We start from the raw sequence: 25509 nt of genomic DNA on the forward strand, positions 1-25509 counted from the left end.
TGTGGGAACAGACCTGGGATCTGTCAGGCTCTTGGACAGGAGCACCTGCCTGTGTCCTGGTCCCCACAGCCTGTCCATGTGCATGTCAGGGATGATTCAGAAACAGGTGTGCAGAAATAGAAGAAAGAAGGACAAAGCAGAAGTTTTAGCTGCTGTTCTACACAGGGGTCATGAAGGGATAATATGTGACTTTCCAAAACACCTTTCTCTGATGTGGCTGTGGAGGCAGAGAAAACCATAGCCTAAGGAAAACTAAGTACAAAAAAGAAAGTGCAAACGAGATCGGTGAGAGCAGGATTTTTTTTTTTTTTTCCTAAGGCAGTGCACATAGAGGAAAAGATGGAAGAGCAGATAGCTTAAGGACAGAAAGAAAACCTGTAAAGAGCAAACGAGGAATGTTACATATATTAAAAAAAAAACTAAAAAAAAAAAAAAAAGGTGAAAAAACGCAACAACACAGGATGCCCAGAGAAGGAGATCAATCTTTGTTTCCCAGTCCCTCTCACTTGCCACAGGTCAAAGGTAGAAGACAGTGTGACAGACTTCAACTGACTATCCTGATAAAGTCCTGGCACTTCTTCCTTGTGGTCACTGTCAATCAGGAGCAACTGTCAAAAATTACCATGAACAATGAAAGTACATGTACACAGAGGTGATCTCAAGAGATGACAGAGTGGATTTTGACAGACTGAGATATTATTCTGCCTTCCTTCTGTATTTGCTTAACTTTCAATATTCAGGGGGAAGTAGAGCAATTCGCATCTGTGTAATGTGGAGGCCGGTAACAAGGCAGGCCATCTATAAATTATCTTGCAAACCAAAGCAAAAGAAAGGCAAAGAGGATGGCCAGAAAGAAAAAAAAAAAAAAAAAGTGGTAAAAATAAATAAGTTAAAACAAATCAGAGAAGCTGAGTGTGAGGGGTAAGAAAGAGATGGGGAGAGCAGACAGGTTCTGTTCTCATTTACCCTCAAGTTGTGGATTTACACTTGTCTAACAGGCAATGTGATTAGGCCAAGCTCTCCAACAGCTAAAAGTGAATGACAAACCACACAGATGAAAAAGACTTATTAGCTCACCCACGTCAATTATTTTTATAGTCAAACTTAACTGGTTGTTCACAAACCAGACCTCATACACATACATTATAATTTTACTGAGCATTAATTTTGAGGAAAAAAAACTCTAAAGCTTTTGATGATATATTTAGAGGTTTTATTTGTATGTAGTTTTTTTTTTTTTTTTGGCTAGAGTTTTAAAAATCTATCAGTTGTATGAGATTTTCTCCCCCACTGAGCACCTGTAAGGCTTGGAACATCCAACCTTTAGTGTCCTGAAATGGATAACCTTTGCACTTGTCAAACTAAAGCTCATTGTTGTTCTTTTCTATTCATGCTTTTCTATATCTCTTTTTCATGTCAAGCTAATGGTGCTTTAATTTTTTGCTCACATCTGGAAGCTTGTACCTCAATGCTCCCCACACCAGTACATGACAGTTGTGAAGAACAGATAGGACAGAATCCACACCAGGAAAACATTATGCTGTTCATTTTTGGGCTCTATTTACTTAGGATTTTATCCCTGGTGCAGATTATTTCTTGGAGAGAAAGAAATCATCTATTAGGTACATGTCAGATACCAGAAAGCGTCAGAGCCGTGTCAACAAAAAATCCCTCATAACAGACTTAATTCAAAGGAAAGTCAGCTACTGTCATCCTGAAAGATGCAGAGATTCTAACTCTAGTTTTCAAGAAATCATAACTCAAGATTACAATTTCATTTAAGTTTCCTCCCTAGTATTCTAGTCTAAAGCTGATTTTTTTTAAATTGAAGCTTTACTGTGGCTTAAATCCTTACTGACTTCAAAACACAAAGCAACAATAATTCTAATAAAAACTGTTATGAAGCTAATATTTGATGAGGGTTTTTTATTCATCATTCACCTAGTTTCCAAGCTATACAGAAATACTGCACAGAAACATTCAAATTGGTCAAAGTTAATTTTGTGGGTATGAAAAAATAAAATGAGAACAATGAAGATCAAGACTTTGCTATGACCTGTTGTTGTCTTTGTGGGTATTTCATATTTCCAAGACCATGGTCTTATGGATTTTTCATCATTTTTTGTGTACATTAAACTAGACATATGAGATAATACCAAAGCATAATCACATTTACAGCTGGAGCTCTACTGTAAGCAATTCAATAAAAGGCTTCATTAAGGTTTGCAGGTTTATTTCAAGAAAAAACAAATAAACAAAACCTCAAAGCAGAGAGATTCCTTAAATTTTTGGAGACTGGGAAATTAACCTTGAGGGAACTGAATGAATTCAGCTTGGTCCACTGTTCCTCCCTAACTCCACAGGCAGCAGGCAGCAGATCTGGATTTAGAGCCAGGTGGGCTTTGATTGTTAATAGTGGTTGTTTTTTTTTTTTTTGTGAAAAGTGAAAAAACTCACCTGATCTAAATGGAAACAGCCGTGTCAGTTTTGCATAGTTTCCACCAAAACATACATTACAAACATTTCTGCAAACCTGTGGTTCTCTACACCATTAATAAACCCCCAAGTAGGTCAAATACACAAGCTCATCATAATATGCCTATTAGGTAATAATCTGAAGAGGAACAATCTACCTTTAGTACTTAAAAAGCCCCAAATCAATGTATTCCTAGGGGTGTATACAAAAACATTATTTTGGTGGAATTTCCAACTGTGCTGCAATACTCTCAGTAGCAGCTGCTGTTTTGTGTCTCCTACAGGACAGGGCTGCTTTATTAGCAACAACAAAAAAAATCATACAAAATGCAGTTCTTCTATTTTGCACTGTTAAAAGGTCACGTCTCCAGTCACCCTTTTTGACAAGAAAGGGATACAAAAAAATTAATCAACTTTTCTCTCTTTCAGTGCTGCACAGAAAGCTTTTAAGGAAGAAGTCACTCTAATATGAAAGGAACACAAAGGGGCCACATGGAATATGGTGATTCTGTGAACTAAATTACTCTGTTAGTGGGCTAATCTTCTATCTACAGGGAACCAGGCTCTCTGATCCTTGTGTCTATTTTTACACATCGCGAAACAGCGATAACACTTCGATACAATTCACCTGACTTGGCCATCAGCTTCAATTTTGCCTTGGAGTCTCTGGAGAAGCACTGTTTTAAGCACATGTTAAAGCTCAAACTAGCTCTCAAACAGTCATGCACTTGCTCAGATAATGTCTGTGAGCAGGCTTCTCAGCTGCAGTTTCAGCTACTACTGATCTGTGTCTCCCAGGGCCCGAAGAGTGACGTGAACCATCCCTGGCAGAGAGGCTCACACAAGTTTCACTTTCCCTGTGAACAAGAGCCTGGCATATGCACGAAGCAGCCCTATAAGAGCAGCTTCACCTGCACACTGCACAGTCAGCACACAGGAGAAAATACAATAGGCCACCTCCTGATTTAGAGATTATTTTTTAAAAGCCCTGCTACAGTTTACAACCATTTCACATTTTCTGTAAACAATCACAAGTTTCAACCAAAAAAAAAAAAAAGTAGCCACAGTACTGCACATGCCACGAAGAGATGGTACATGATGGCACTTTGTCACAGAGCCAGCGCCCTCTCCCAGGCAACAACTGCCCCTGACAAGGGAAAGGAGATTTCATGGTCTTCAGTCATCACCAAGTCTCTGGCCTCGAGTCCAAAGGGACATATTGAAATCTTCTCAAGTCTGTCACATTTACTGAGCATCACAGTGCCTGTCAAAAGCATCTCTGAGGTACAAGAGCCAGACAGAAAGAAATTTTAGAGAGAAGGAATCAGGAGTAATTTAGCTGTGATACCTGCAAAAGCTCACATGGAAAAGGTCATCTCCCTGATCAATCCAGGCCATGTCATACAGGCTCATAAATATCCATAGCTTTTGTTCAACCAGGAGTATCAATCCTGAAAACTTGAACACTTCATCCTGCTAGAGAAACTGATATATGAACTATTTATTTCCATTTCAAGTTCTGATGTTATTCTTACACCATCACTTCAGGTAAAATTTTTCTGTCGTCCCCCAACAGGTAGTCACTTGGCTGGTGAAAGCCAACTCTGCTTTTCAGAGCTGAGGAGTATTTGAAATCCAAACCTAAAATGTACAGTTCAACAAATGAAACAAAATTAATCCCTTTCAAAAAATAAACCCTTCTCTTCCTTAACAAATCTTCTTAAAAAACTAACAAAATAACTAAGTAGCAATTACTTGATTTGGAGGAGGATGATTTTGGGGGGCCGTAGTTTTTTGTTGTTTTTTATTAATATCAAACTCTAGAATTATGGCCTCCTATTGATGTATTTCCTAAAAAAATTCAAGCAAGTTTTAGAACATCTTTATCTCTCTGGAAAGCTTAGGTTAGATATTGGACATTTTGAGGGGAGTAACTATTTATTCCTTTATTCATTATTCAAGACCTCCTTTTATGCTGTATTCTATAATATGTCTCCATTTATGCTCTAATGTAGGTAGAAAATAGAGACACAACTGAAACTGGAAAGAAGCAACATATTCACTGCTCTGCCATTCCACAAAACATGTACACACAAAACCTATACAGCACCATACTCAATTTCTATACTGCTTTTTTTTTAGACTCCCACTTAACAAGCCTGTCATTCCTCACAATGGTTTACCCACTTTGTATTTGTAGAACAACATTTCCGTTCTTCATGATGCTCTTTTCAACACTATTATGCCGGGAAATGGGCTTCCCCCTCCCTTTCTTTTAAATGTTAGTCTGTAACCTTTATTTCCTATTAATACGTAGACAGTATAAGTGGCGAAATTTAAGACAGCTGTTGCCATTTACAGCGTATTTTACCAGCTGACAGTGGGAACTCCATAGATACCAAGGTGCTTTGGGTTGTTTGGTGTTTTTTTTGGCGGTGGGGTTTTTGGGGGGTTTTTTTTGGTTGGTTTTTCTGTGTGTGTGTGTTTTGGTTTTTTGTTTTTTTTTTTTTTTTTTTGTGGAGGGGGGCTGAAATATGATTTCTGGTGGTACACTGCCCACAAAAATGCTTTGCAAGCGCTCATTACTGTCACTGTGCATTGGAATTCCTCAGACCAGGACTCAGATACTACGTGAGAGGCCTGAAAGCTGACACACAGGAAAACACTGCCACAATTCATAGTAAATGTCCTTGTGGGCTCTGGAATGTTAATGTGCTGCATACTGCACTGAGGACAGGGCATCCAAATAGCGTCAAACTATTATAACAAGTTAAAAATTGTCCACTGGTAGCTATTTAAAGATCATTAGTTACTTTATACATATATATAGTGCATGTATTCAGCTAGCAGAAATCTGGTACTACATTGTTGGCCATAAAGGGAAAAGTTGGACAAGTTCTAAATAGAGATCAAAGCCTGAGCCAGATCCTCAATTAAAGTCAAATGAGTTATATTCACGCATGCCAGCAGAGGATATTTTACAGAGTGCAGAAGACTTTGTTTCAGAGCAAGAGTTAAATGACAAGCTACTACTGGTGTGACTGTAATTCTAACTGTTCTTGTCCAAATATTCAAGAACCGAGTTGAACAAAACACTAAAACACAACCCGTGAAACTGATTTTATGTGTCATCTCACTTGCTCTTTTTGGCTTCAGAAAAAATCAAACTTCACAACTAATAGAAAATGACAGCAATGTGTAACCTGTTCCCACCTTTAAAACTGATCCATATATCCCCACAAGCAACATCACTCACAAGCAGAAAAAAAAAACTGTGGGTGAGAGTACAGCAATATGCAAAATTTGTGGTTAGCAATTCCCATGGTTTTGGGACAAGATATTTGAGTATTTTGGAAAAGATTTGCTTGGTTTGGTTTTTTTTAAAGCTAAAAAAAAAAAAAAAAGGGAAATAGGTAAGTGATGTTTTACTAAGGTCACAACCCTGATGAGAAAATTACTTCATTTCCTTAACAATGAAAGAAATTATGATTCTCTCTGCTGCCATTATTAATTTAGCAATGCTCTGGTTTTCATATGCACATGCTGCATAAGTTCCTTACTAAACAGACAGTATCAAACAGTGGAAAAAGGCTTAACAAAAAACCTTCAGGTTTTAAGTTTGTGAGTGAAAGGAAAAGATACTAGGTTGCCCAGGGCAGTGGAAAATAGAAAGTATCTTAACAATTTTACACGGTTATCTTATTGTGATTTACAGGGTTGTGTTTTCTTGACAAATAATCCCACATTCTACAATAAAAAAGGTACCAAAAAAAAAAAAAGGGTATTTTCTGCTCTCTTTGGTCACAAATACAGGGAAAACTGATAAAAGGACTAAGGGAAGATTGGATTGGATGAGGGAGAACTGAAAAAAACTATCAAAATAAGAGTGAAGCAAAAAGGAATAAAACAGGCTTTATATATTCCATATGGATTAAGACCCACATATCTGTAGTTCTGAAAAACAGAAATTAATGCTGGAAACATTTGCTGAACCATATTTGCACTTTTTCATTTAAAGGTCAAAGAGGTGTATAATGGCTTTGCAAAGAGGGAAAAAAAGTCATTGTAATAAGGTCTGTTACTTACTATACTTGCTCTGTAACACTAAACCAAAGAGCAATGAACTGCACTTTTGGAAACTCTAAGGAATTGTCTTTTATAGCTGAAAGGTCAAAAGAGAATATGGAAGACCAGCTATTAAGTTACGTGGTCTTTATGTGTCGTTCACAGTTTGTCAGTGAATTTACAGGAAGTTCTATGTTGGAGAACAGAGATAGGGCTTGTTCCCTTTTAGCATTTAAGTAGGAGAACCCAATCCCTTTGGACTATAACTCTCCCTCCCCATGACACACAATCTTTCCAGCATATTTCATTGCTCTTTAACATTTCTGTACCTATTCAAAATGAACACAAGCCTATTTCACAAGCACTTCCCTGCTCCTTTTGCAAGGCAGGAGCTGGCACAAGTGCAGGCTCACAGCAGAGTTGGGTTAGGGCAGCTGGCGAGCAGTAGCTGTCCCAATCCTTACGTGTTCTGTGAAAGTGCTGTAAGTCCGGGAGAAAGCTTTCTGAGGCTGAATGAGCTGTGGGAGGGGCGGTGATAAAGGAGCTGCACTGAGAATGTCATCAATTCAGGCTGCACTCAAACCCTGGACATTTTGTCTAAGGCACATCACTGAGATCCTGTTTCACTGTGCTGGCTGGGCAGGGACTGCTGCATTTCCCTTCCGCCCAGACAGAGGAGCCTGCAGATCGATTTATCCACAGAGAAAGTTTCCCTACACTTGGACACTGAACTGTTGGGATCTTCAGTGTTGAAAATTCTACAACTTACTGCCTGATGCACTCCCAAGATCAGTTTATCTGATCTTCACCTGCTTTCTGCACAAGGGATGTGAGCACAATAAAACCTTCTATACTCCTTAAATCAATGTGTTATGGCAGTGTTCTTCTCTAGATGCTTTATCCAGTTTAGAGCTAGCTGGCAGATATTGTCCCCAGTCAGAGTCACAGGGAGAAACCTCATTCAGCATTCCAGATCTTTGGGAATCCTCCCTGGGAAATCCGTAATAATGTAAAGTAAGGTTTTTACAAAGGAAATGCCTCACAGCAGTCACTGCTTAACCATTACGGACCAAGATTAACACTGGTTCTTTTATCGAGGAGAAAACCAAGGCAACTGCTGGGTTATTGTGGAAAACATCGTAACTATCATTTCTGCCCAACAGAAGTGTTGATCCATCTGGCTCATTAGGAGTCTATGCTTCACTTAATCCAGGTCAAAGCTGTTTTACTTCTGTGCAGTGGAAACTATTTTGAGAAGTTCTGAGCAGTGCCCAGAGATTGCGACCAACAGCCATGCAGAACTTTGAGCACAATTTATGTGCAACAAGAAGAATAAAGAGCCTTCTGCCCTATGTGCCATGAAATAATAGATCTAAACTTGTCAAGGCTCATTCTTGATTACATCGTTCTGTTCAGTAATTATTATTATTATTATCTTTATGTATCATTGAAAAGCAGTTCTGATGATTACAGGGGACTACAATCTGGAATACTTAAACTGAGGAAATGCCCAGCTAGAATGGTGCTCACTAAAAAAAAGTTAAACAGGAAAAGGAATTAACAGAGTACTCCCAAGTGAGATGTTGAGAAGCAAACCCCAAAGGTTGCTGAAACAAAAAAAATAAAAATAAAAATGAAAATAAAAATGAAAATAAAAATAAAAATAATAAAAATAAAATATAGCTTCCAAGTTAGAGTTTTCAGTAAGATTTTTTTTTAAATATTTGTGGTCCTATAACTCTGTTCTAAATTAAATATGCTCAGGACATTCTTTGTAAAGCAAACATATAATTACAGAATAACATGGGCTGCAAGGAAGGCCGTCTAGTCCAACACTGTTCTCAAAGCAGGGCCTCCTCCAGAGCTAGATCAAGGAGCTCAGGACTGTGTCCAAAATTGAGTCTGGAACCCTGCCAAGGGAGGAGATTCTACAACCCCTCTGCTTCACTGATGACACACATAGTAAAAAACAATATTCTTAGTATCTTGTCAACATTTTAATTTTGGAAACCTGTTTCATCCTTTCTCTGTGCACCCCTGAGAACAGTCTGACTTAATTTTCTTCATAACTATCTATTAGACAGGAATAAGATCCCTTCTTAACCTTTTCATGGCCACACAGTACAGTAGTCTTAACTTTCATCACTAGACAGAATACAGTTTTGCACTCAGTACAGTTCCCTACAGTTTCCTAATGATGGGATTTTAGGCCTTTCTCAATTTGTAATTAACTATGGACTAGTTTTAAGTAAAAGGAGAGCATTCTATATTCACTTGATTTCTCTCTTACACAAAATATATACATGTCCACAGTATATTAAATTCTTAAACCTTTGTGGAATTACCTAAGTTCTCTAAAGATGCCTGAAACAAAATCAAATATTGGTCAGGGAGACCATGAGAAGCAAAGTTAAACTGAGTTCAGTAGAATGCTAATACAAAAACTAAGTAGCATGCTTATAGAATATTGAGAATAATATATTTGTGACATAATTCTTGAAACCACTCCTCAAATTTTGAATGACACCTGTCTGTGTTAACAGGAAAAGGGTGAATTCATGATTATCAAATGCATATTTGAATCAGTTCCTGATTGAGCTACACACAACCTCAGTGCAAATCTCCTGCAAGTCTGATATTCTAAATCAGGAAGATTGTTAAGCATGCAAATACTGTTTGAGTCATTTGTAGGACAGCTAGAAAGAAGGGAAAAGGGCTTTTATTTTAGATCCAGAATGGTCAATATTATCAAAGTACATAATGGAAAATGGATTAATTAGTGAGAGGAAAAAAGGCAAAAGAAATTATACACCATGGATATTTCAGAGTCAAATTGCATAGAAAAATGAGAAAGCAAAAAAGAATTTTTTTGTTGGCTGAGATGCCTCCAGAAGTCATCTCTAAAGACCTGAGTGTAAATAGTTCTTCAAGGCATGGCAAGCCCTGAAGTGGGCTGAAAAGGCCAGTAAGCCTCATGCTCCAGCAGCGATATTGAATGGAAAAATTATCAGCCAAGGGTAAATTTGCAGATTCCCAAAACATCTTGTTCCCAGCAGATTTGTGGGTTCTCAAAAGTTTAAAGAAACTACAGCACATTTTCAAGGACCTAATGGGAGGCAAATAATAGCAATTTTGAACAGGCAGTGAGATCACTCCCTCCACAAGCTTCAAGACAAAGACAGAGAATCATCACAGACACTCTCCACAGTATGGAGATCTAAATCGAAGTTGTAATCAAAAGTCTCTGAACACAGGATTGTTGTACTCAGCTTAGGCAAATGAATAAACCAGAGAACCTGCACTCAATGAAGTTTAACAGTAAATGGCCAAGTGAAATGGCTTGTAAGCTTATAAATATTTCACCGAATTTTAACACTAAAGGTAGTGTATGTTAAATATGAAAGTCATACTGAATTTCCCACTTTCTCTAGGAAAATAAACCACATAATGTTTTCACAACACTGAAAAATCCAAGGATTTTTTTCCTAATATCTCTGAAATATCTAATATATTCTCCCACTTGAGAATGTGGATTAGGTACACAGGATAAATTTCTATTTTTCTCTATCACCTGTTTCCTCAGTATCCCAGTAAACAGCAAGAAGACTGAAAACACAGTAAAAGAAATTGAAGATCCCTAGAAAAAGGAGTTTTTGTCAAGGATCAAAGGGGATTAAATATATATGGTCAGTTAAGGAATTGTTCTGGGAGGAGATTTACTGTAAAACAAAATTGGCCCCCAGCTAAAGACACTGAAAAGTCTGTAATGCTAATACTGAGGAGCCACCAGACTTTCCCACCCCATTATGAGAAGCACTTTGCTTATTTTTCTTGGCTCAAAGAACGAGCCATATAATGAGATTTATGTTCTTATGAGATAAATGGTAACAATAGGTGACAACAGTCATTTTAGCAGATCAAGAGGCAATATTATCAATACCATGGAAATAAAATCAGCAGTAACTCCTGTTTGTTGCCTGATGGCTAGGAGTCCATCAGAGAGGATCATTTTCTGTTTTGTACCCTTGTGGTGTTAGTTTTTCGAAAGCTGTAAGGGAATAAGGTCCTTTCAGAGAGGGTGAAGGGATTAGTGTATCATGCTGGTGATTTGGGATCAAAACTGGCATGGTAACTGCTGGGACATTTCTTAGCAGTAATGAGGAGGCTGTCTGAAAAAGGAAGAGAGGGATTCAATATCAGTAGCCACAGTAAACCATGTTTCTGCTTCAAAAGCTCCAGTTGCAATAAAGAAAGAGAGAGAAGAAAGAGACTTAGCAGGACATTTACCAGCAGACACATCCCCTGTGGGCAAAGGCAACCAAGCCCAGTCCAATTTGCCCATTTTTTGTGTCAAGCCATAACAGGCCCTGTAACATTTTTACTCAAAATATGTAAAAATTGAATCTAATTTTTTTACAGGAAAGTGGGAGGAGGAGGGCAAAAGGACAATCACGACAAATCAATTGGCAAAAAGGGGGCCAGTGTCCTGCAGTTGGCAAAGCAGTTTATGGGCAATACAACTCAAACAATGGATAATGGGAGAAGCCCCGAAGCACCTCCAGAAGCCCTGGCCCTGCACAACTGAAACATTCCTTCCCCCTCCCTCAAGCCTCCAGTGAATATATCTCTGTTTCAGAAATGTGTGGGCCTGTCAGGCTTTGCCTCAGCCCCTAACTGAGCAGCAGCTTTCCCTCTGAGGCTTTCAGCCCCTGGTTTCTGAGGTCAACATGTACAAGCCCACAGAGACCTGAAGGCAGCACCTGGAAGAGCACCAGTGCTGGTGGCTGAGCTACAGGGAGAACAAACGAGATCATGGCAAGTCCTTCCTGCCCACAAATGAGGCTCAAGTCGAAGATGTTTAATACAGATATGCCAGTGTGAGGTCTAAATTAACTTAGTCTGTGATTAATTGAACCCATCACAATTTATGCATAATCTGTAATTTATACCATGCTGCATCAAGCAAGCATGTGGCTTATTATACACACAGAACAAGATGATTTAGATTATAAGGAGACATTACACACAGCAGACCTGTCAGGGAGGGAAAGGGAGGAGAACTAGAAAGGGCTCTGAGTGAGAAACCTGTGCTTTCTCATCCTTGTTACCATACTCCTTTTTGTGAGAGCTGTAACTCCAGCAGCAAGGTCTTGCAAATCTACCTGCCAACCAGCCTGAAAAGACACGGTGACACAAGGATGCAAATGAGAACTAAAGAGAGTTAAAATGAACTCCCGTATCTGCTACTCCTGCTCCTGTTTCTTTAGGGTTTTCTTCACCTTACATTTTCATGCAAACTCTTCAGTGGGCACGCATTATCATGGCAGAGCTCTGTGGCCGACATGCACCTTAGATCTTTCCTTCAAATCTCTCCAGCTGTGTTCTGGCTGACTTCTCTCCCTTTGCCCCACATCCTGGCGCAGCTTCAAACAGCCTTCCTGATTCTTCTTTTTCATCAGTTCCTATTGTCCCCAACATCCTCTCCTCTTCAGGCAGGCTACACTTACCACGAACCTTGTATCATAAAAACAAAACCTCATAAATGTTTTTTAAATGTATAAATGCATTTATTTTATTAGAAATATGAGAAGATATGAATGCATGAAAAAATAACCATACAAACTGGAGGTGCAAGTTGCCCTGCTGATGCTTGAATTGCATTGGGAGCCAGCTCTGTCATCCTGGCCTCCATAAAGAAATCTTGAGGTGGAAAGGGTCTGTGCATAAGGAAACCTGGGGTACTGACTGCATTAGTCCCAGGAACATAGGGATTCACTGATTTACTGCTGCAATTCTGACTGGGTTGCAGCACTGACATTTTTGTCTGTTAAAAATGATGATATTGTTAACAGTCAGGGCCCCGTAAGAGGGTTTCTCTGCGTGAAGTCAGGCTTGAGTGTTACACTTAATCTGCAGTTACATTTTAAATTGCATTTATATTATAGCTTAATTGAAGTGTGCATACGATTTCCCACAAATACTACTTTCAGCTGTTATAGCATATCAATAATAATTAGAACGATTTATACATTCATTCCACTCAGATCATGTGTGATATGCTTCAGAATAACTAGATCTTTTGACAACAGCTGTAACAGCTAATAACTGTCACTACCATCACATGAGGTGCTTGAAGCTTCATAAACTCACCTCTAGGATTCCTTCTTGCAACATCTTTGATCATTTTCAGCTATGACTGCAGCCCTGGCTACATCATGACAACTTCTCTTTCCATACTGAAAATACATTCTTGCCCTCTTCTGCCAACCTAATTTCAGTATTCAAACTCATTGACTAAAAACTAACCAGGCTTTTGTTTACAGTGATTACAAATTCATAGTCCCATCTGGGCCTCGGAATTTTGCACAGTATATTGACAATTAATATCCAATTAATGCCTGTAGACCCACTGATTGCATTACATATCTACAAAGCAGGCTGCTGACACATTCATTTATATTTCAAATAGCACTGCAGGCTATATGATACAGGGTGTACATTGAAAACTCTCAGAGCATTCCAGACTCAGGTACAACAACTACCCAGGAACATATTCTCACAAAAACAACCAGCCAAGCAAAAAAAAAAAAAAAAACAACAAAAAACAAAACAAAACAAAAACAAACAAACAAACAAACAAAAAAACACCAACCCCACAAGATAAAACAAACAAACAAACAAAACTAAACAAAACAAAAAACTAAAACCAAAAATCCTTTGGGGGGGAAAAATCTGGGGAATTTTACTGTGTAGAAAACACAGAATTAAATCATCATAGATAAAATGTAATTCCTGGAATTTATTTGGAAAATAACTCAGGCAATTGCAGAGAGGTGTGCTGCTTCCATGTGAAAAAGAAATAGTGGATTTCTAAAAGTAACTTCCCATGGCTGGTCACAGCTGTAGGTTTAGCTGTAGACCAAAAAACAGGCTTCAGTGGATATGAGCTACAATAAAAAGCATCACAATAAAACAAAATAGAGAGGATGCAAATTTTTATGATGTAAAACTGAAAAAGAATGTAACTTTCATAGAAGTGGTATTGGCTCATGGAATCCTGGAAGCTGTGATCTGCACAATACATTTTCTTTCTGGCTCAAAAATATTCTGTCTTAATGAAAAGCTGTTATATAAAAGTATATCTTACAAGTTTCCAGGAAGAGTCCTCAGGTTTCTAATAGGTTCCCAACTGGGAGCCCTTCCCATCAGAATGCAACTGAATGACTTCTGATTATAAGTAAATATTTCCAGTATTTCACTTCAAATACCTTATGTTAAATTTTAGCATTTAACTGAGCTAGACATTTGTGTAATCACAGAATATGCTACTTAACAGTTCAAAAAGCAGCTTACTCTTTCTTTGCTGCACTTTAACAAATGAAAACATTAAAAACAGGGCTTAAAACTCAGGTGACAGCAATTAACATGGCCTGGAAAAATAATTAACATCTCTTATTAGTTATTAAAATCACTGATAACTTCTTGTTACTACAAAACAATCAGGAAACATACTGATATTGCTATAATAACAGAAGATTATAACAAAAATTACCCAAATGTAAGACAGATACAGAGAAAGATGGAACAAACAGAATTTATCTTCATCTAAAGGATTAAAGTGGCAAAGTTAACCACAGTCCTTCTATGAGAGACATACTGACTATACACTCAATAACAGCATTCATTTGGAAGGCAACAAATACTTTAAAGGGCTTACTTTTATTTCTTTGATTTTGAATTAAAGACAACAAAACTAAAATCTCAACATTATAATCTGTATAAACTAAAGGTTTTTAAGGATTTTTTAAAAATTTTTTCACTCAGAGTAAATTTGCAACAAGCCTTTAAAATAATAACCATATTTTCACAGAATACAAATCAAATTAAAGTTCCACCTTAGACACTTTGCTAACTTATAATTTTTAAATAACTTTCAAAAATTTGCTGATACTACTGCAGGTGTTTGTTGCATATATTTAAGGGGGTTTTAACTTGAATAGACTTAATGGACATTCCATACTACATATTAATTTAACTAGCTGGGCTTCCCAGTAAAGGGACGTTCCAACAAGCTAGAATTCAGATGAATACATCCTGAAAGACTAGCTCTAAACCGATTGGCAGCTAGTTTATAATGTGAGCACACAGGCAAATATGGACAGTTTTGATGCTTGTGTGCATGCCCTGCAAAAACCTGGCATCAACAGAACAGAAGAGACCCCAAATCTCTCTCAAAAGCCACTTTCCACACTACTCAGACAGACGGCTAGCAAACAAAAGCACTGAAAGAGCTGGTCGAAGTCACTGAAAGGTGACTATTGATTATTTGAGAGAGGCCTTTGTGATTGTGGGAGGCTCTGGAGGAAGGGGAAGAAAGCAAATGCCACTCATTTTCAAATAAAGCAACGAATATTTAGGTAACCTGGGAAAGCAATGAAACAAATCCTCTGAAAAACCTGCAAATCATCCTTGAAACCATGTCCTAACATATGAAAGAAAAGAAGCTGACTGGGAGTAGATAGCATGGTTTTACAGAGAAAAGTGATGCCTGACCAACCTGACAGCATTTCATGAAGAGGTGTCTGGCTCAGTGAGGGGGGGACAGCAGTGGATGCTGTTTATTCTGAGTTTAGCAAGACTTTTAACACTGTAATACAGGGTTAAAAAAAAAAAAAAAACAAACTGGTTTGGGCGTTGAGAAATGGACTAAGCGACCAGTGGAGTGTATTGAAAACTAGCTGAACTGCTGGGCTCAAGTTTGGAGCTGGTTGTAAAAAGTTTATTCAGGAATCTGACAGGAGCCTTATGCAGTTCAGGAAGGGGAAGGTCCTGCAGAGAGGGAGGAACCACTGCAAGAACAAGTGGAAGCTGGGGACCAAACAGCTGGAAAACAGCTTTCCAAATATAGTTCTGGTGAACACCAAGCTGGGCATGAGCCAGCAACATGCCCTTGCAGCGGGGAAGGCAAATGTTATCCTGGTCTTCATCAAGCAGACTGTTTCCAGCAGGTCAAGTGAGATGATCCTTCCTCTCTGCTCCTCTTGGTCAGACAAAGCTGGAACACCGAGCCCAGTGCTGGGCTCCCCAGTAAGGACACACTGGAATGAGTCGATAGAAAAGCCACAAAGAAATAATTAAATGACTGGACCACCTTTCAGATGAGCAAAGGCTGAGCAAACTGGGACTGCTCAGATGGGAGCTGTGAAGGTTCAGGGGGATTTTACCAGTGACTAAGTATTTGATGGGAGGGAGCAAGCAGACAGACTCTTCTCTTTGGTGCCCACTGGCAGAATGAGAGACAATAGGCATAAATTGAAATAGAGGAAATTCCATGGACGCTTAAGAATAAAAACAGATTTTTGTGAGGCTAGTCAGTTGCTGGGACAGGCTGTGGAGTCTCCATCCTTGGAAGTATCTAAAACCCAAGTTGACATTACCCTGAGCAACCTGCTCTCACTGACCCTGCTCTGAGCAGGTAATTAGAGTAGATGATCTCCAGAGGCATCTTCCAGCCTCGGCTGCTCTGCAAGTCTGCGAAGTATCAGCTGAGCAACAGCTTCTGGAAGCCCTCCAAGACAGACAACACCTCTTTAGAACTCACAATCCATCAAAAAAAGCCTCCATAGATTGACTTATTGCACCAGGAAAAAATGAATTCCTTGGTTACTATTTAGGGCTACGATATTTTTCACTTTCTAGATAAGAATTTAACAGATAAGAAGCAAATAACCTTGGTGTCTATAGTAGGCAGATTTAGGGGGAAAAAAACCCCCCAAACCTCTGTCCACATTTTGAACAAGTCCTTATTCAAACCACATCCTTCCTTCAGTAAAGGGGAGGATTATTGGTCAAGTAAACTTTGTTTCACATTTGCCTGCAACATGTCAAGTGCAAAATGAATCAATTCAGCAGTAGCAGCAGCTGGGAAGAGTTGGCAAAACGACTGTTAAATCAGCTTAAGATAACATGCAAAAATTAGCAAGCCTTCTTGGGGGAGGAAAGGGCTTATTTAAAGTAGCTAAAGCAGTACAGCAATGGATGTGCATGACTCAGAGAAATGGAAAAACGGCAAAAGGATTAAAGAGAAAATAAGAGAGCTGACAACAGTATTGGTAAAAAGAGTTTGGGCTTCACAATTCAGCAACTATTCCCCAAGAAAAATAGGTTTGTCCTTACAAGATGAAAGGGTGAATGTTCACTGTCATTCAGTTTATTTCAAAAGAAACATAAAATGTTTCAAATTATGGTTTTTAGCTGTAACAGTTGAAAAACATTATTAAGTTAGCAACTGTGCTAAACCCAGCAGTAATTCTGAATTGATTGTGTAAAGACATGCCTTGTTTTGAACAGGAAATAGAGATGGACAACATAATCCAATAGATTTCCTTTCCCAAGGCAAAAATGTTCCCCAGCTTGCATTCTCTAAAGCTTTACATCAATCAGGTAATCGGGACAGAAGCACCACTCCATTGAGGATAACTTTTACTCCTAATAGAGGAATTTGACATAACTAAGTACAAGTTCTACTTATATGCCCTCTAGAAAGCATCTTGAGGCAAGCAACCTCTTTCAAATCTATGCTGGTATCACTGAGCCATCCTGTAGGCAAAGATACAGGTACCATGGAACTTTAAACAGTTATAGAAAAAAAATCAGATTTATGATGATTTATTTATAAATATAAATTTGTTTACAGTAAGTTTTTTGTTTATAGTAAATGTTATACATTCTACAGTTAGATATCGGCTCCTATAATCCACATTTTATTTCACAGTTTTAATTTCCCTCCATGATTCTTGTTAGAGCTTTCAAAACCAATTTATTTAATTATTAGGAAGAACAGAAAGGTCAGAATGAAGCCTACAACATGCTTGTCCTTTACAGACTACTATAAAAGGAACTGTTCTCGTGTTTTGGCGAGAAAACAAGAATTCGTTTTTGTGAAAAGTTACTTGGCTTCACCTTTGGTTTCCATTCAACATCCAATGCAACCAAAACTTTCTCCTCTGTAAACAGAGTAAAAGCAGAGCAAACACTTTAATCTGGATCTTCTACATTTTTAGAGTGTGAGTAACCATCAGTCAACCAAGCATTTATAAATGTGATCTTAGAATTCAGTGCAAAAATATACTGATCTCTATTTCCAGCATCGTTGGCAGGGCTTGGAAGGGTGGGACAGGGAATAAAATATGTTCTAAATCACATGATAAGAAAAGGTCAACAGTAAATAAAGTCAAATGAATAAAAGAAATAGTGTTGTATTCCTAAAATCCAGTGCAAAATAATTTGGAGTTTCTTAAAATCTTCATTAAAAGCAGCACAAAAAACCACTAAACTGAGGTGTTTTTTTGAGTTAATAAGCCTGTACACATCATGTCCACAAGTTCACCACAGGTTTGTAACTTCTCACCTCTTCCCTTCATTTCCTTGAGCAGGTGCCCTCGTTAACTGGGCAGGATTGCCTCTGGCTAGCCTCACCTGGGTCTCTCTGCAGCAAGGAGAGCCTCTGTCCCTTTGGTGCCCCCAGCCCCAAACAGACTTGCTTATGTTTCCCTTTCTTATTAGTTGATCATCTTTGAAATGAGTCAGCCAGGGAGGGCTGGGTACTCATACTTTCTATGCCCAGGAAAGTGACAGGATAGCTTTATATCTAACAGCATTTCCCCCTGTATTGAAGAAATGAGCACAAATGCTCCCAATTATTGCGATCAACATCATCAGACGTTTACATCGAACATGTCCCAGACAACCCACCATCCAGTAACTTCACAAGGTGCTCTTTAACACCTCCAACAATGCTCACTATTTATTGTTACTAATGTTTTAGAACATACAGAATATACATTAATTTTGCTCAAGCTTAGCAACAGCTAGGAAGCTTTGAGGTTTGTTCAGAGTGAAATATTTCATGAACAGCCTTTTCCAAAAAAAAACTTTAAAATACTGGGGGTGGGGGGAAAAACCAACACTGAGAGAACAAGGTGAAGGGTATTGAGGCATTTGTGTGTGATGAGCACAGAGAGGCTTAGGAGAGAGGAGGACAGATGAACAGAGACCTCAGATTTCTAAACAACTCCTTTGATATACACACCATCAGCAGAGTGCAAGCTGTGTCAAAGTAGCAACAGATTTCACAGCAGAAATGTTTCTTATGAGAAGCCTGTACCTGGTTATGACCAATAAAAAAATCTTTTCTTTCTTCCTTTCCTTTCTCCCCCTCCCACCCCTCGGTTTTCTCCAGCCACTGCAGTCCATGACCTTCACAGGGAAGTGCTTCTGCTTTGACAACAGGCTGCAAACCTCCAAGGACTAGCTGTGCTTTCTGGGAGAGAAAACTGTTGCCTCACTCACAATCCAATCAAAACCTGAATGTACCAAGTGAAAAATAAACCAAGGACATCATTATTATGTTTCATTGTGATTTGGCTTGCCTTCAAATCTCATACCCTGTGTATCTGAAATAGCAGCAACACCTCCACTAGCTGGGCCTTCCAACACTTTAATCAAAGTATCTTTCAGAATAAAAAGGCAGAAATGTCAAATTCCAATCACCTTTTAAATTCCCTCAATTCCCTGTGCTACAGAGAATTAAAAGCCTTACCCAGGGATAATTTCCTGTACAAACCAGCATGCTGACATGCCGATGCTCTGCCACGTAGACAGGCACCAATTTTAGAACATGGCAAGCCCTGGGGTGGTGGGACAGGGAGGCTCTCCTGCAGGCATCCCATGCTCATGGCCACGCTCCTGCACCCAGTGTAGCTGATTTCTCACAATTTTCACACTTTATAAAAAATACAGGTAATTGTGTGTTCAGCTGAACAATTCTGTATACCTCATCCAGTGTGTACTATCTGCTCCTCTTCTTTCAAAGCTTGTATTAAAAATATCAGATTCTGGCATTTCTGTTTTTGCTGGGGGACTTCTGAAGGCCAGGAGACCCGGAGTTTTCTCAGACTTTATTGGCATCCAGCAGAATTAAGTTGGTAAAACAAATAGGCACAAAAGGTTTGATTAACCTGACTAAAACTCATCTTCTCTCTCTTTCTGGGGTGCTTGCAATACCTCTAGGTCCCCAGAGTTCTTTCAAAAGAGTTTAGCAAAGGCAAGTTAAGCAAGAAGTGATATTCTGGATCCACATGTAGGTCATTTCTACACACTGAAGTTTTTTAAGGTGTTTGTTTGTTTGTTTGTTTGTTTTCTTATTTAAGGAACCCTTAAATTTCATTATGTTACATCACAGAAAACTACTCTAGGGGAAAAAGCCACACCCTTTGGACTAATACTTCTATAATGGTTTCTTCGAAGAAATTTTTACAACTGTATCTTCTTATTTTATTATCACTGAAATTATGCTACTTTCTTTCTGCTGAAGATGATAATCCCTTAAAAATTCTTCATGAAAGAAATTAAGTATAAATCTGGCATCTTAACTATTATCTTGTATGAACATATCCAAAATTACAAGAACACATACTTCTGCTCACATAATACTATTTCTTTCTCCTACACATGCTTATAATATTTAGAAACTGTATTTGCTCTTCAGAATAAAAGACTGCATATAACTGAAGAAAACCAATAGATAGATATGGATATTTTAAAAAATACAGAATTAGAGAAAGGACCAGAAAACCTCTCAAATAGTATCAGCCTCATGCTCAAAACAATATCCCATAATATGACTTGCAAGAAGAACCAAGAAAGTTTATGACTTTCTTAAAATGCAGCTCATCTGTCCTTCAAAACACATAATTAAAAATGATCTGACTTGTTGCACATGTGGCAACTCACCTAGAAGGGAACTGTCTGTGGTCTCTGCAGTGAGTACTCTGAACCCAAATAACTCCTTTGCTCCACGTGTTTTTCTGGGAAGATGAAGGATCTTGTTCCCTTGTGCAGCTCAGTTGGCAAGACGTTCTGGAAAGCCACACTCCACTAACCATTATTCCTGCTTTCCACAAAGCTCAGTCTTTGATAAGGCACAATTATTTAAAATTCCCAAAGCTGTTCTGCTTCCCCTGACAGTGATACACACAAGTACGTCCCCGGTGACAGCAATGTGATGTTACAGAGTTCCACTAAATTTATTGAGAAGTCTTTATCCAGCAGTTAGCTATAACACAGTACAATGGTTATCCTCCTAAATGATAATTAAGCTTTGGGGTAACATTTAATTGAAAATGTACTGTGAAAATCAACAAGTCAGCTCTTTCAAACTGAGGCTGCTTGGTTCAAAATACTACTCAAAGTGATTTTGTCTCACAGTAATACATGACAAAAATATATGAGCCTAATCCTGTTTCCACTGGAGATCATTTAAAAACACTTAACCCCTTGGACAATTGGGTTTGAGTAATTTCATATTATTAGTCAAATGGTTAACCTTTTTCTACATATATTGTACCTCTTCAGTAATAAAAAGCATAATCTTATCAGTAACTATTCTATTAGTAACAAATTTGATTTGTTTTCTTTTTAAAATGGCCTTAGACTCCCATTCTTTGAATACGTTCCCGATCCATAACTATTTTGGAAGGATCTGTGGGCAGCTGTGATGCCCAAGGGAAGCCAGAGGACCAGGGGTGAGGGAGCAGACACCACGTAGGAGCAGAGTGAACGAACACCCTCCCGCACTACTTAGGGTGTGACTTTCCAAGACGTTCTCTCCTTACAACCAAGATCCAAAGAAATTTGCTGCCATGCTCCTCCTATCTCCCTGGGTTGTCTTGGGCCACAGCAGATCATGTGGCCCAGCAGGAGCAGCCTGCCAAGCCAGCATTCCCCTGCAAGGTGTGTGTGTGTGTCATAGCGCTCGTTCTGGAGGAGCTTCAGAGTGACCCCACACACCCACTGCGAGTCTGTGCCCCCCTCCCAAACCCAGAGCAAGGCTTTGAGTTCAGCTTCCTCCAAAAGGGATGCAGGGCACATCGTCGGGGCTGGGCAGTGGTGCACAGCCCTTAGCAGGGAATCTGACATCTGGGAATTCACTTCAGAAATTCCTGATCCGAGCTGAGGTGTGAACCTGGACACACCCCTGCTGCAGTACATCCATGGCATCCTGTAAGAGATCCCTGGTGGCCACCAACTTTCGGGCAGGATTAATTTCTTTTCCATGCTGGATGATTAATTCTATTTTTAGTCACTACTTTGTGCAAATCCAAGCAGAGAAAGAGGATGCCTGTGTGTGACTGCAAGCAGAATTTGGTTCCATGTCAAAATAAGGACACAGAAAGAGGATTATATCTGCTAGAAGGAAGAAATACAGCATATGATACTGAATCCCCTAGGGAGACTGGCTTCTGAAATGAAGTTCCCAGTAATCTCATCTTAATTAAAACAAAATGAAATTTATGATATCTCATTTCCCAACCACTTTATTATTTAGGTGTCATTGTCAAAGACTCTGTAGAAATCGAAGAAGAGACAGCCACTGCCCCAAGGAGTTTCCAGTCTGACTCAGGAAGAAGTAAACACTGAACAGCTCAGAAAAAAAGCAAAGCCCTTGGCAATGAATAAATACCTTTGTATTTTTTCACAAAGGTCATTCTCAGCTAAAGTGAGATGAATCAGGGAATGAAGAACCCATCTTTACTATGGCACAGGGGAGAACAGAATCCAAAAGGGAAGAGCTGAGTGCAGAGGTGGATGAAGGGTTGAAGAGGAGCCATCAAAAAAAGAGAAAGTACAGATTTAAAAAAAAATAGAAAGGTGTAAGTGACCACTGTCATCTCTAAGAGCAAAAAGTTTTCATCCAATATAGAAAGAGAAGCAAAGGGAGCACAGGCAACAAGTAGCAGATGTGACATGTCCTGAATGAAGGCAGTGGACAAATCTGGGAATATCATTTTGGGCACACCTTGTCACAAAGTGGAGATACAGATTTTTCTATTTTTAATAAAATAAAACAATAAAAACCTCCTTGAAAATATTATAGAAAAATATTTAAAGAAAAATATTATGCTTTTTAAAAAGAGTGAGGATACAGCTGAGGAAAGCCATTTTGCTAAACAACTCTCAAGAAGTGCTAGGACATCACAGTTTCATTTTAGATACGGACACAGTTACATAACATATTTTAGCAAGTGATTTAATGGCTCTAGTCATGAATGCTATTCATCTGCTAGATGCAACTTTGGTTTCTATTTATATTTTACAAAACCTCTATCACAACCATTTCTTTTCTTTCATTCATCTACTAATCTTCTAGGTGTCCAGAGTGAAAACACAGCTTTTGAACTAAGCAGAAAATATATTTCCTCCTTACTTAGCAAGCAACTGCCCAACTTTCCTCACAGCACCATCTCTTCCCCAAGGCTGAGGACAAGAAATCTGGGCTGATATTGTGATTCCCTTGGAAAGGGAGTCTATAGAAAAGTGAAGAAAACAAATTCTCCTTATTCCTCTCCAAAGAATTCTCTTGCTAGCCAGGACTAAAGCCTCTTAGGAGAAACCCAAGACATTTTGTCTTCCCAACTGCACCCCCAACATTTTCAGAAGTCAAGAAAACTTTCTCATTATTATCCAGTATGTGATAATGATGATCTCCCTGTTCTACCTTACTTGAATTTCTAGACTGTGCCCATTAAGTAAGAGGTGTTTTCACTGAAGGAGCTCTCTTAGCAGTACAAAACTGCATGGAAAACTGACAGCTGATTCAAGTTTTATTTATTGGGGGAAGAAAAAAAAAAAAAAAAAAAAAAAAAAAAAAAAAAAAAAAAAGTTTGAGTTCAGCTTGTAAAAAGGGAAAGCAAATATGGCATAAGACCACACCTGCACACCTGCACCTTTTCTGAAATTTTCTGTTTTAAGATTCCTTCCTGTCAAACATAAAAAAACCCCTAATCTTATTTTGAGACTGTCTTCATCACATGGACCATGCAGTCCATTATATGCTAAGGGGGTAAATGTCAACATGTATGTCTTTCCCTGCCTTTTATGAGCAGAAAATAGAGAAAACCAGAAATTCCATCATTATAAAGATACAGAACTAAGCTGAAAGTGGAAGAGCCAAAATGGATTATAAAACAGGGGGCAGAGACCATAGATTATGTCCAGACAACACTGGCACTCCTTTTTTTCACTGGCACAATCTGTTCTGAGAGCCTGGGTGGGGGAGGAAGAAGATCATCTGGGAGCATGGTAGATGGATTTGAAAACTCTCTGTCATTCTTTCATTCTTGGCTCTATTCAGTCTCCTGCTCTTGGCATCTTCTGTTTTTCTTCTTATTGCACATAAAGGTTTGTTTTAAACCAACAAACAAGTCCAAGTCTGGAAAAGATGCCTGGTTTGTTTTTTTTTAGGGAAGCACATGGGAGAGCTCAGCTGCTGCTTGCTTCGAACTAAACTGACACCCCCTCCTTCAATTGATACCAGACAGTTCAGTGACCAGACAAGAGATCTCTTACTCTGTAAGTTAATATTAGGCAATGAAACTGCATATGCCATTAAAGTTCAAAGAAACTCATTACTCCTTTGATGTGTTGCCAAATTATGGGAATAATGACGCTCTTTTTTTTCGATTGCATTGGTGTGTCTCCTCAATTCTCTCTTTTTTAACCCCATGCTTTAATAACTGTTGAACTTCAGAAAGAAATGTGTTATTTTTCTTCAAAGAAGAGCTGAGTACTGTTTCAGGGTGTTCCAGGGTGACTTCTTTTATATATAATGTAAAGGATATTAGCCCCCTATTAGAGACAAAAAAATCACTTTATTTCCCCCCTCAGGTGCTCTCCTCCTTTAGACTTGGAAAATAAACATTTAAAAATGCATGCTGTTAGTGGACTGTCAAAGTGAATATTGTGATAAATTATGTCAGTCTGTTCATACTTACAATCATCTTCCACTTCCTCATACCAAAGCATGTGAGCAGACATGAAATCTCTCCACAAAACAGAGGGAAAAAAGAAAACAACAGCAAAAATAATTCTTGGCAAAGTATATCCCAACTTTGCTGCTCCAGTAGCTCTAGCTGAATTAGGCTCGTCCCTGCATAGCGCCAGATGTGTCCCCGCAGGAGCCCCAGCAGCTGAGCGAGGAGAGGGCAGAAATCACCAGGGTGGGATGCTGGCAGGGCTGGCTGCCCGCAGGGTCTGCGCTGTCCCGGCAGGGAGAGGCAGGATCCTCACTTCCACCCAGCCGGCATGGTAACTAGTGCCAGGGCTCTTTGGAGGCCCCGGAATGTTTCAAATTCCAGGACCTGCGCAGAAGCGACGCTCTCTGTGCTTCCCCCTCAAAACAAAGTTGATTTCCCATAATAGGACAGCCCATGCACTCGACATATAAGGCTCTGCTTCCAGGGTGGCATGTGCAATGGATTTAAATTATGTGTTGCAGCTTCCCAAGGAGCGTTCAGGCTGAAAAGCGGGGTGCAGATATTTACTGTTCCCTTTGCACAACTCCCCGGAGAGCCCTATGAAATTAATTTGATTCCCTCCCAGGAAATGACCCCCGGCCCATCCCCAGACAGGTTCCTCCTTTTTTGGGAGAGGAGCAGCAACCCTCCCTGACTTTTGGGATTTCAACCTCCCTCCTGAGCAGGGGAAAAAATAAACCAACCCTAAAATAGTGTTGTCACCAAACTAAACGTGTAAATGCTAACACAAGTTGTGGTAAGTCAGTAGCTGCTTAAACAGGAAAAAAACAAAACAAAACAAAACAAAACAAACAAAAAAAACGGACTATTGGCTTACAGCTGACCTTTTCCACTCCCAACAAAACCACGCAGTCCTAATGCTGCACACAGCCCAGGAGCTGCAGAAGAAGCAGAGGAGGGAGCGTACACAAGCTGCCTCTCCATTTCTCTCCCTAACAGTGGGAACATCCCTTGATTGCCAAATCCCAAACAGGTGGGACCTGGGCTGACGCTCGCCCCCTACACTTAGTGCCAGGCCTCTTTAGTTTGCACAGGAAGGAAAAACAGGCATCCACACAATATTTGGGGAAAGAACTGTATCATCCTTCACCCA

General features: G+C 39.2%; 1 protein-coding gene across 1 annotated transcript in view; it reads right to left on the reverse strand.

Moving 5' to 3' along the window:
• DMD (dystrophin) overlaps nucleotides 1–24684 on the reverse strand; it is a 990047-nt gene extending 965363 nt beyond the window's left edge. The window contains exon 1 of the mRNA XM_066176982.1: nucleotides 24375–24684. Coding sequence (XP_066033079.1) covers nucleotides 24375–24417 — 43 coding nt within the window. The 5' untranslated portion in view covers nucleotides 24418–24684. The remainder of the gene's footprint in view (nucleotides 1–24374) is intronic.
• Between the last annotated feature and the right edge of the window lie 825 nt (nucleotides 24685–25509).

Source organism: Chamaea fasciata, unplaced genomic scaffold, assembly GCF_029207755.1.
Source record: "Chamaea fasciata isolate MVZ Bird 193981 ecotype frontalis unplaced genomic scaffold, bChaFas1.0.hap1 SCAF_2, whole genome shotgun sequence".
NCBI lineage: Eukaryota > Metazoa > Chordata > Aves > Passeriformes > Sylviidae > Chamaea > Chamaea fasciata.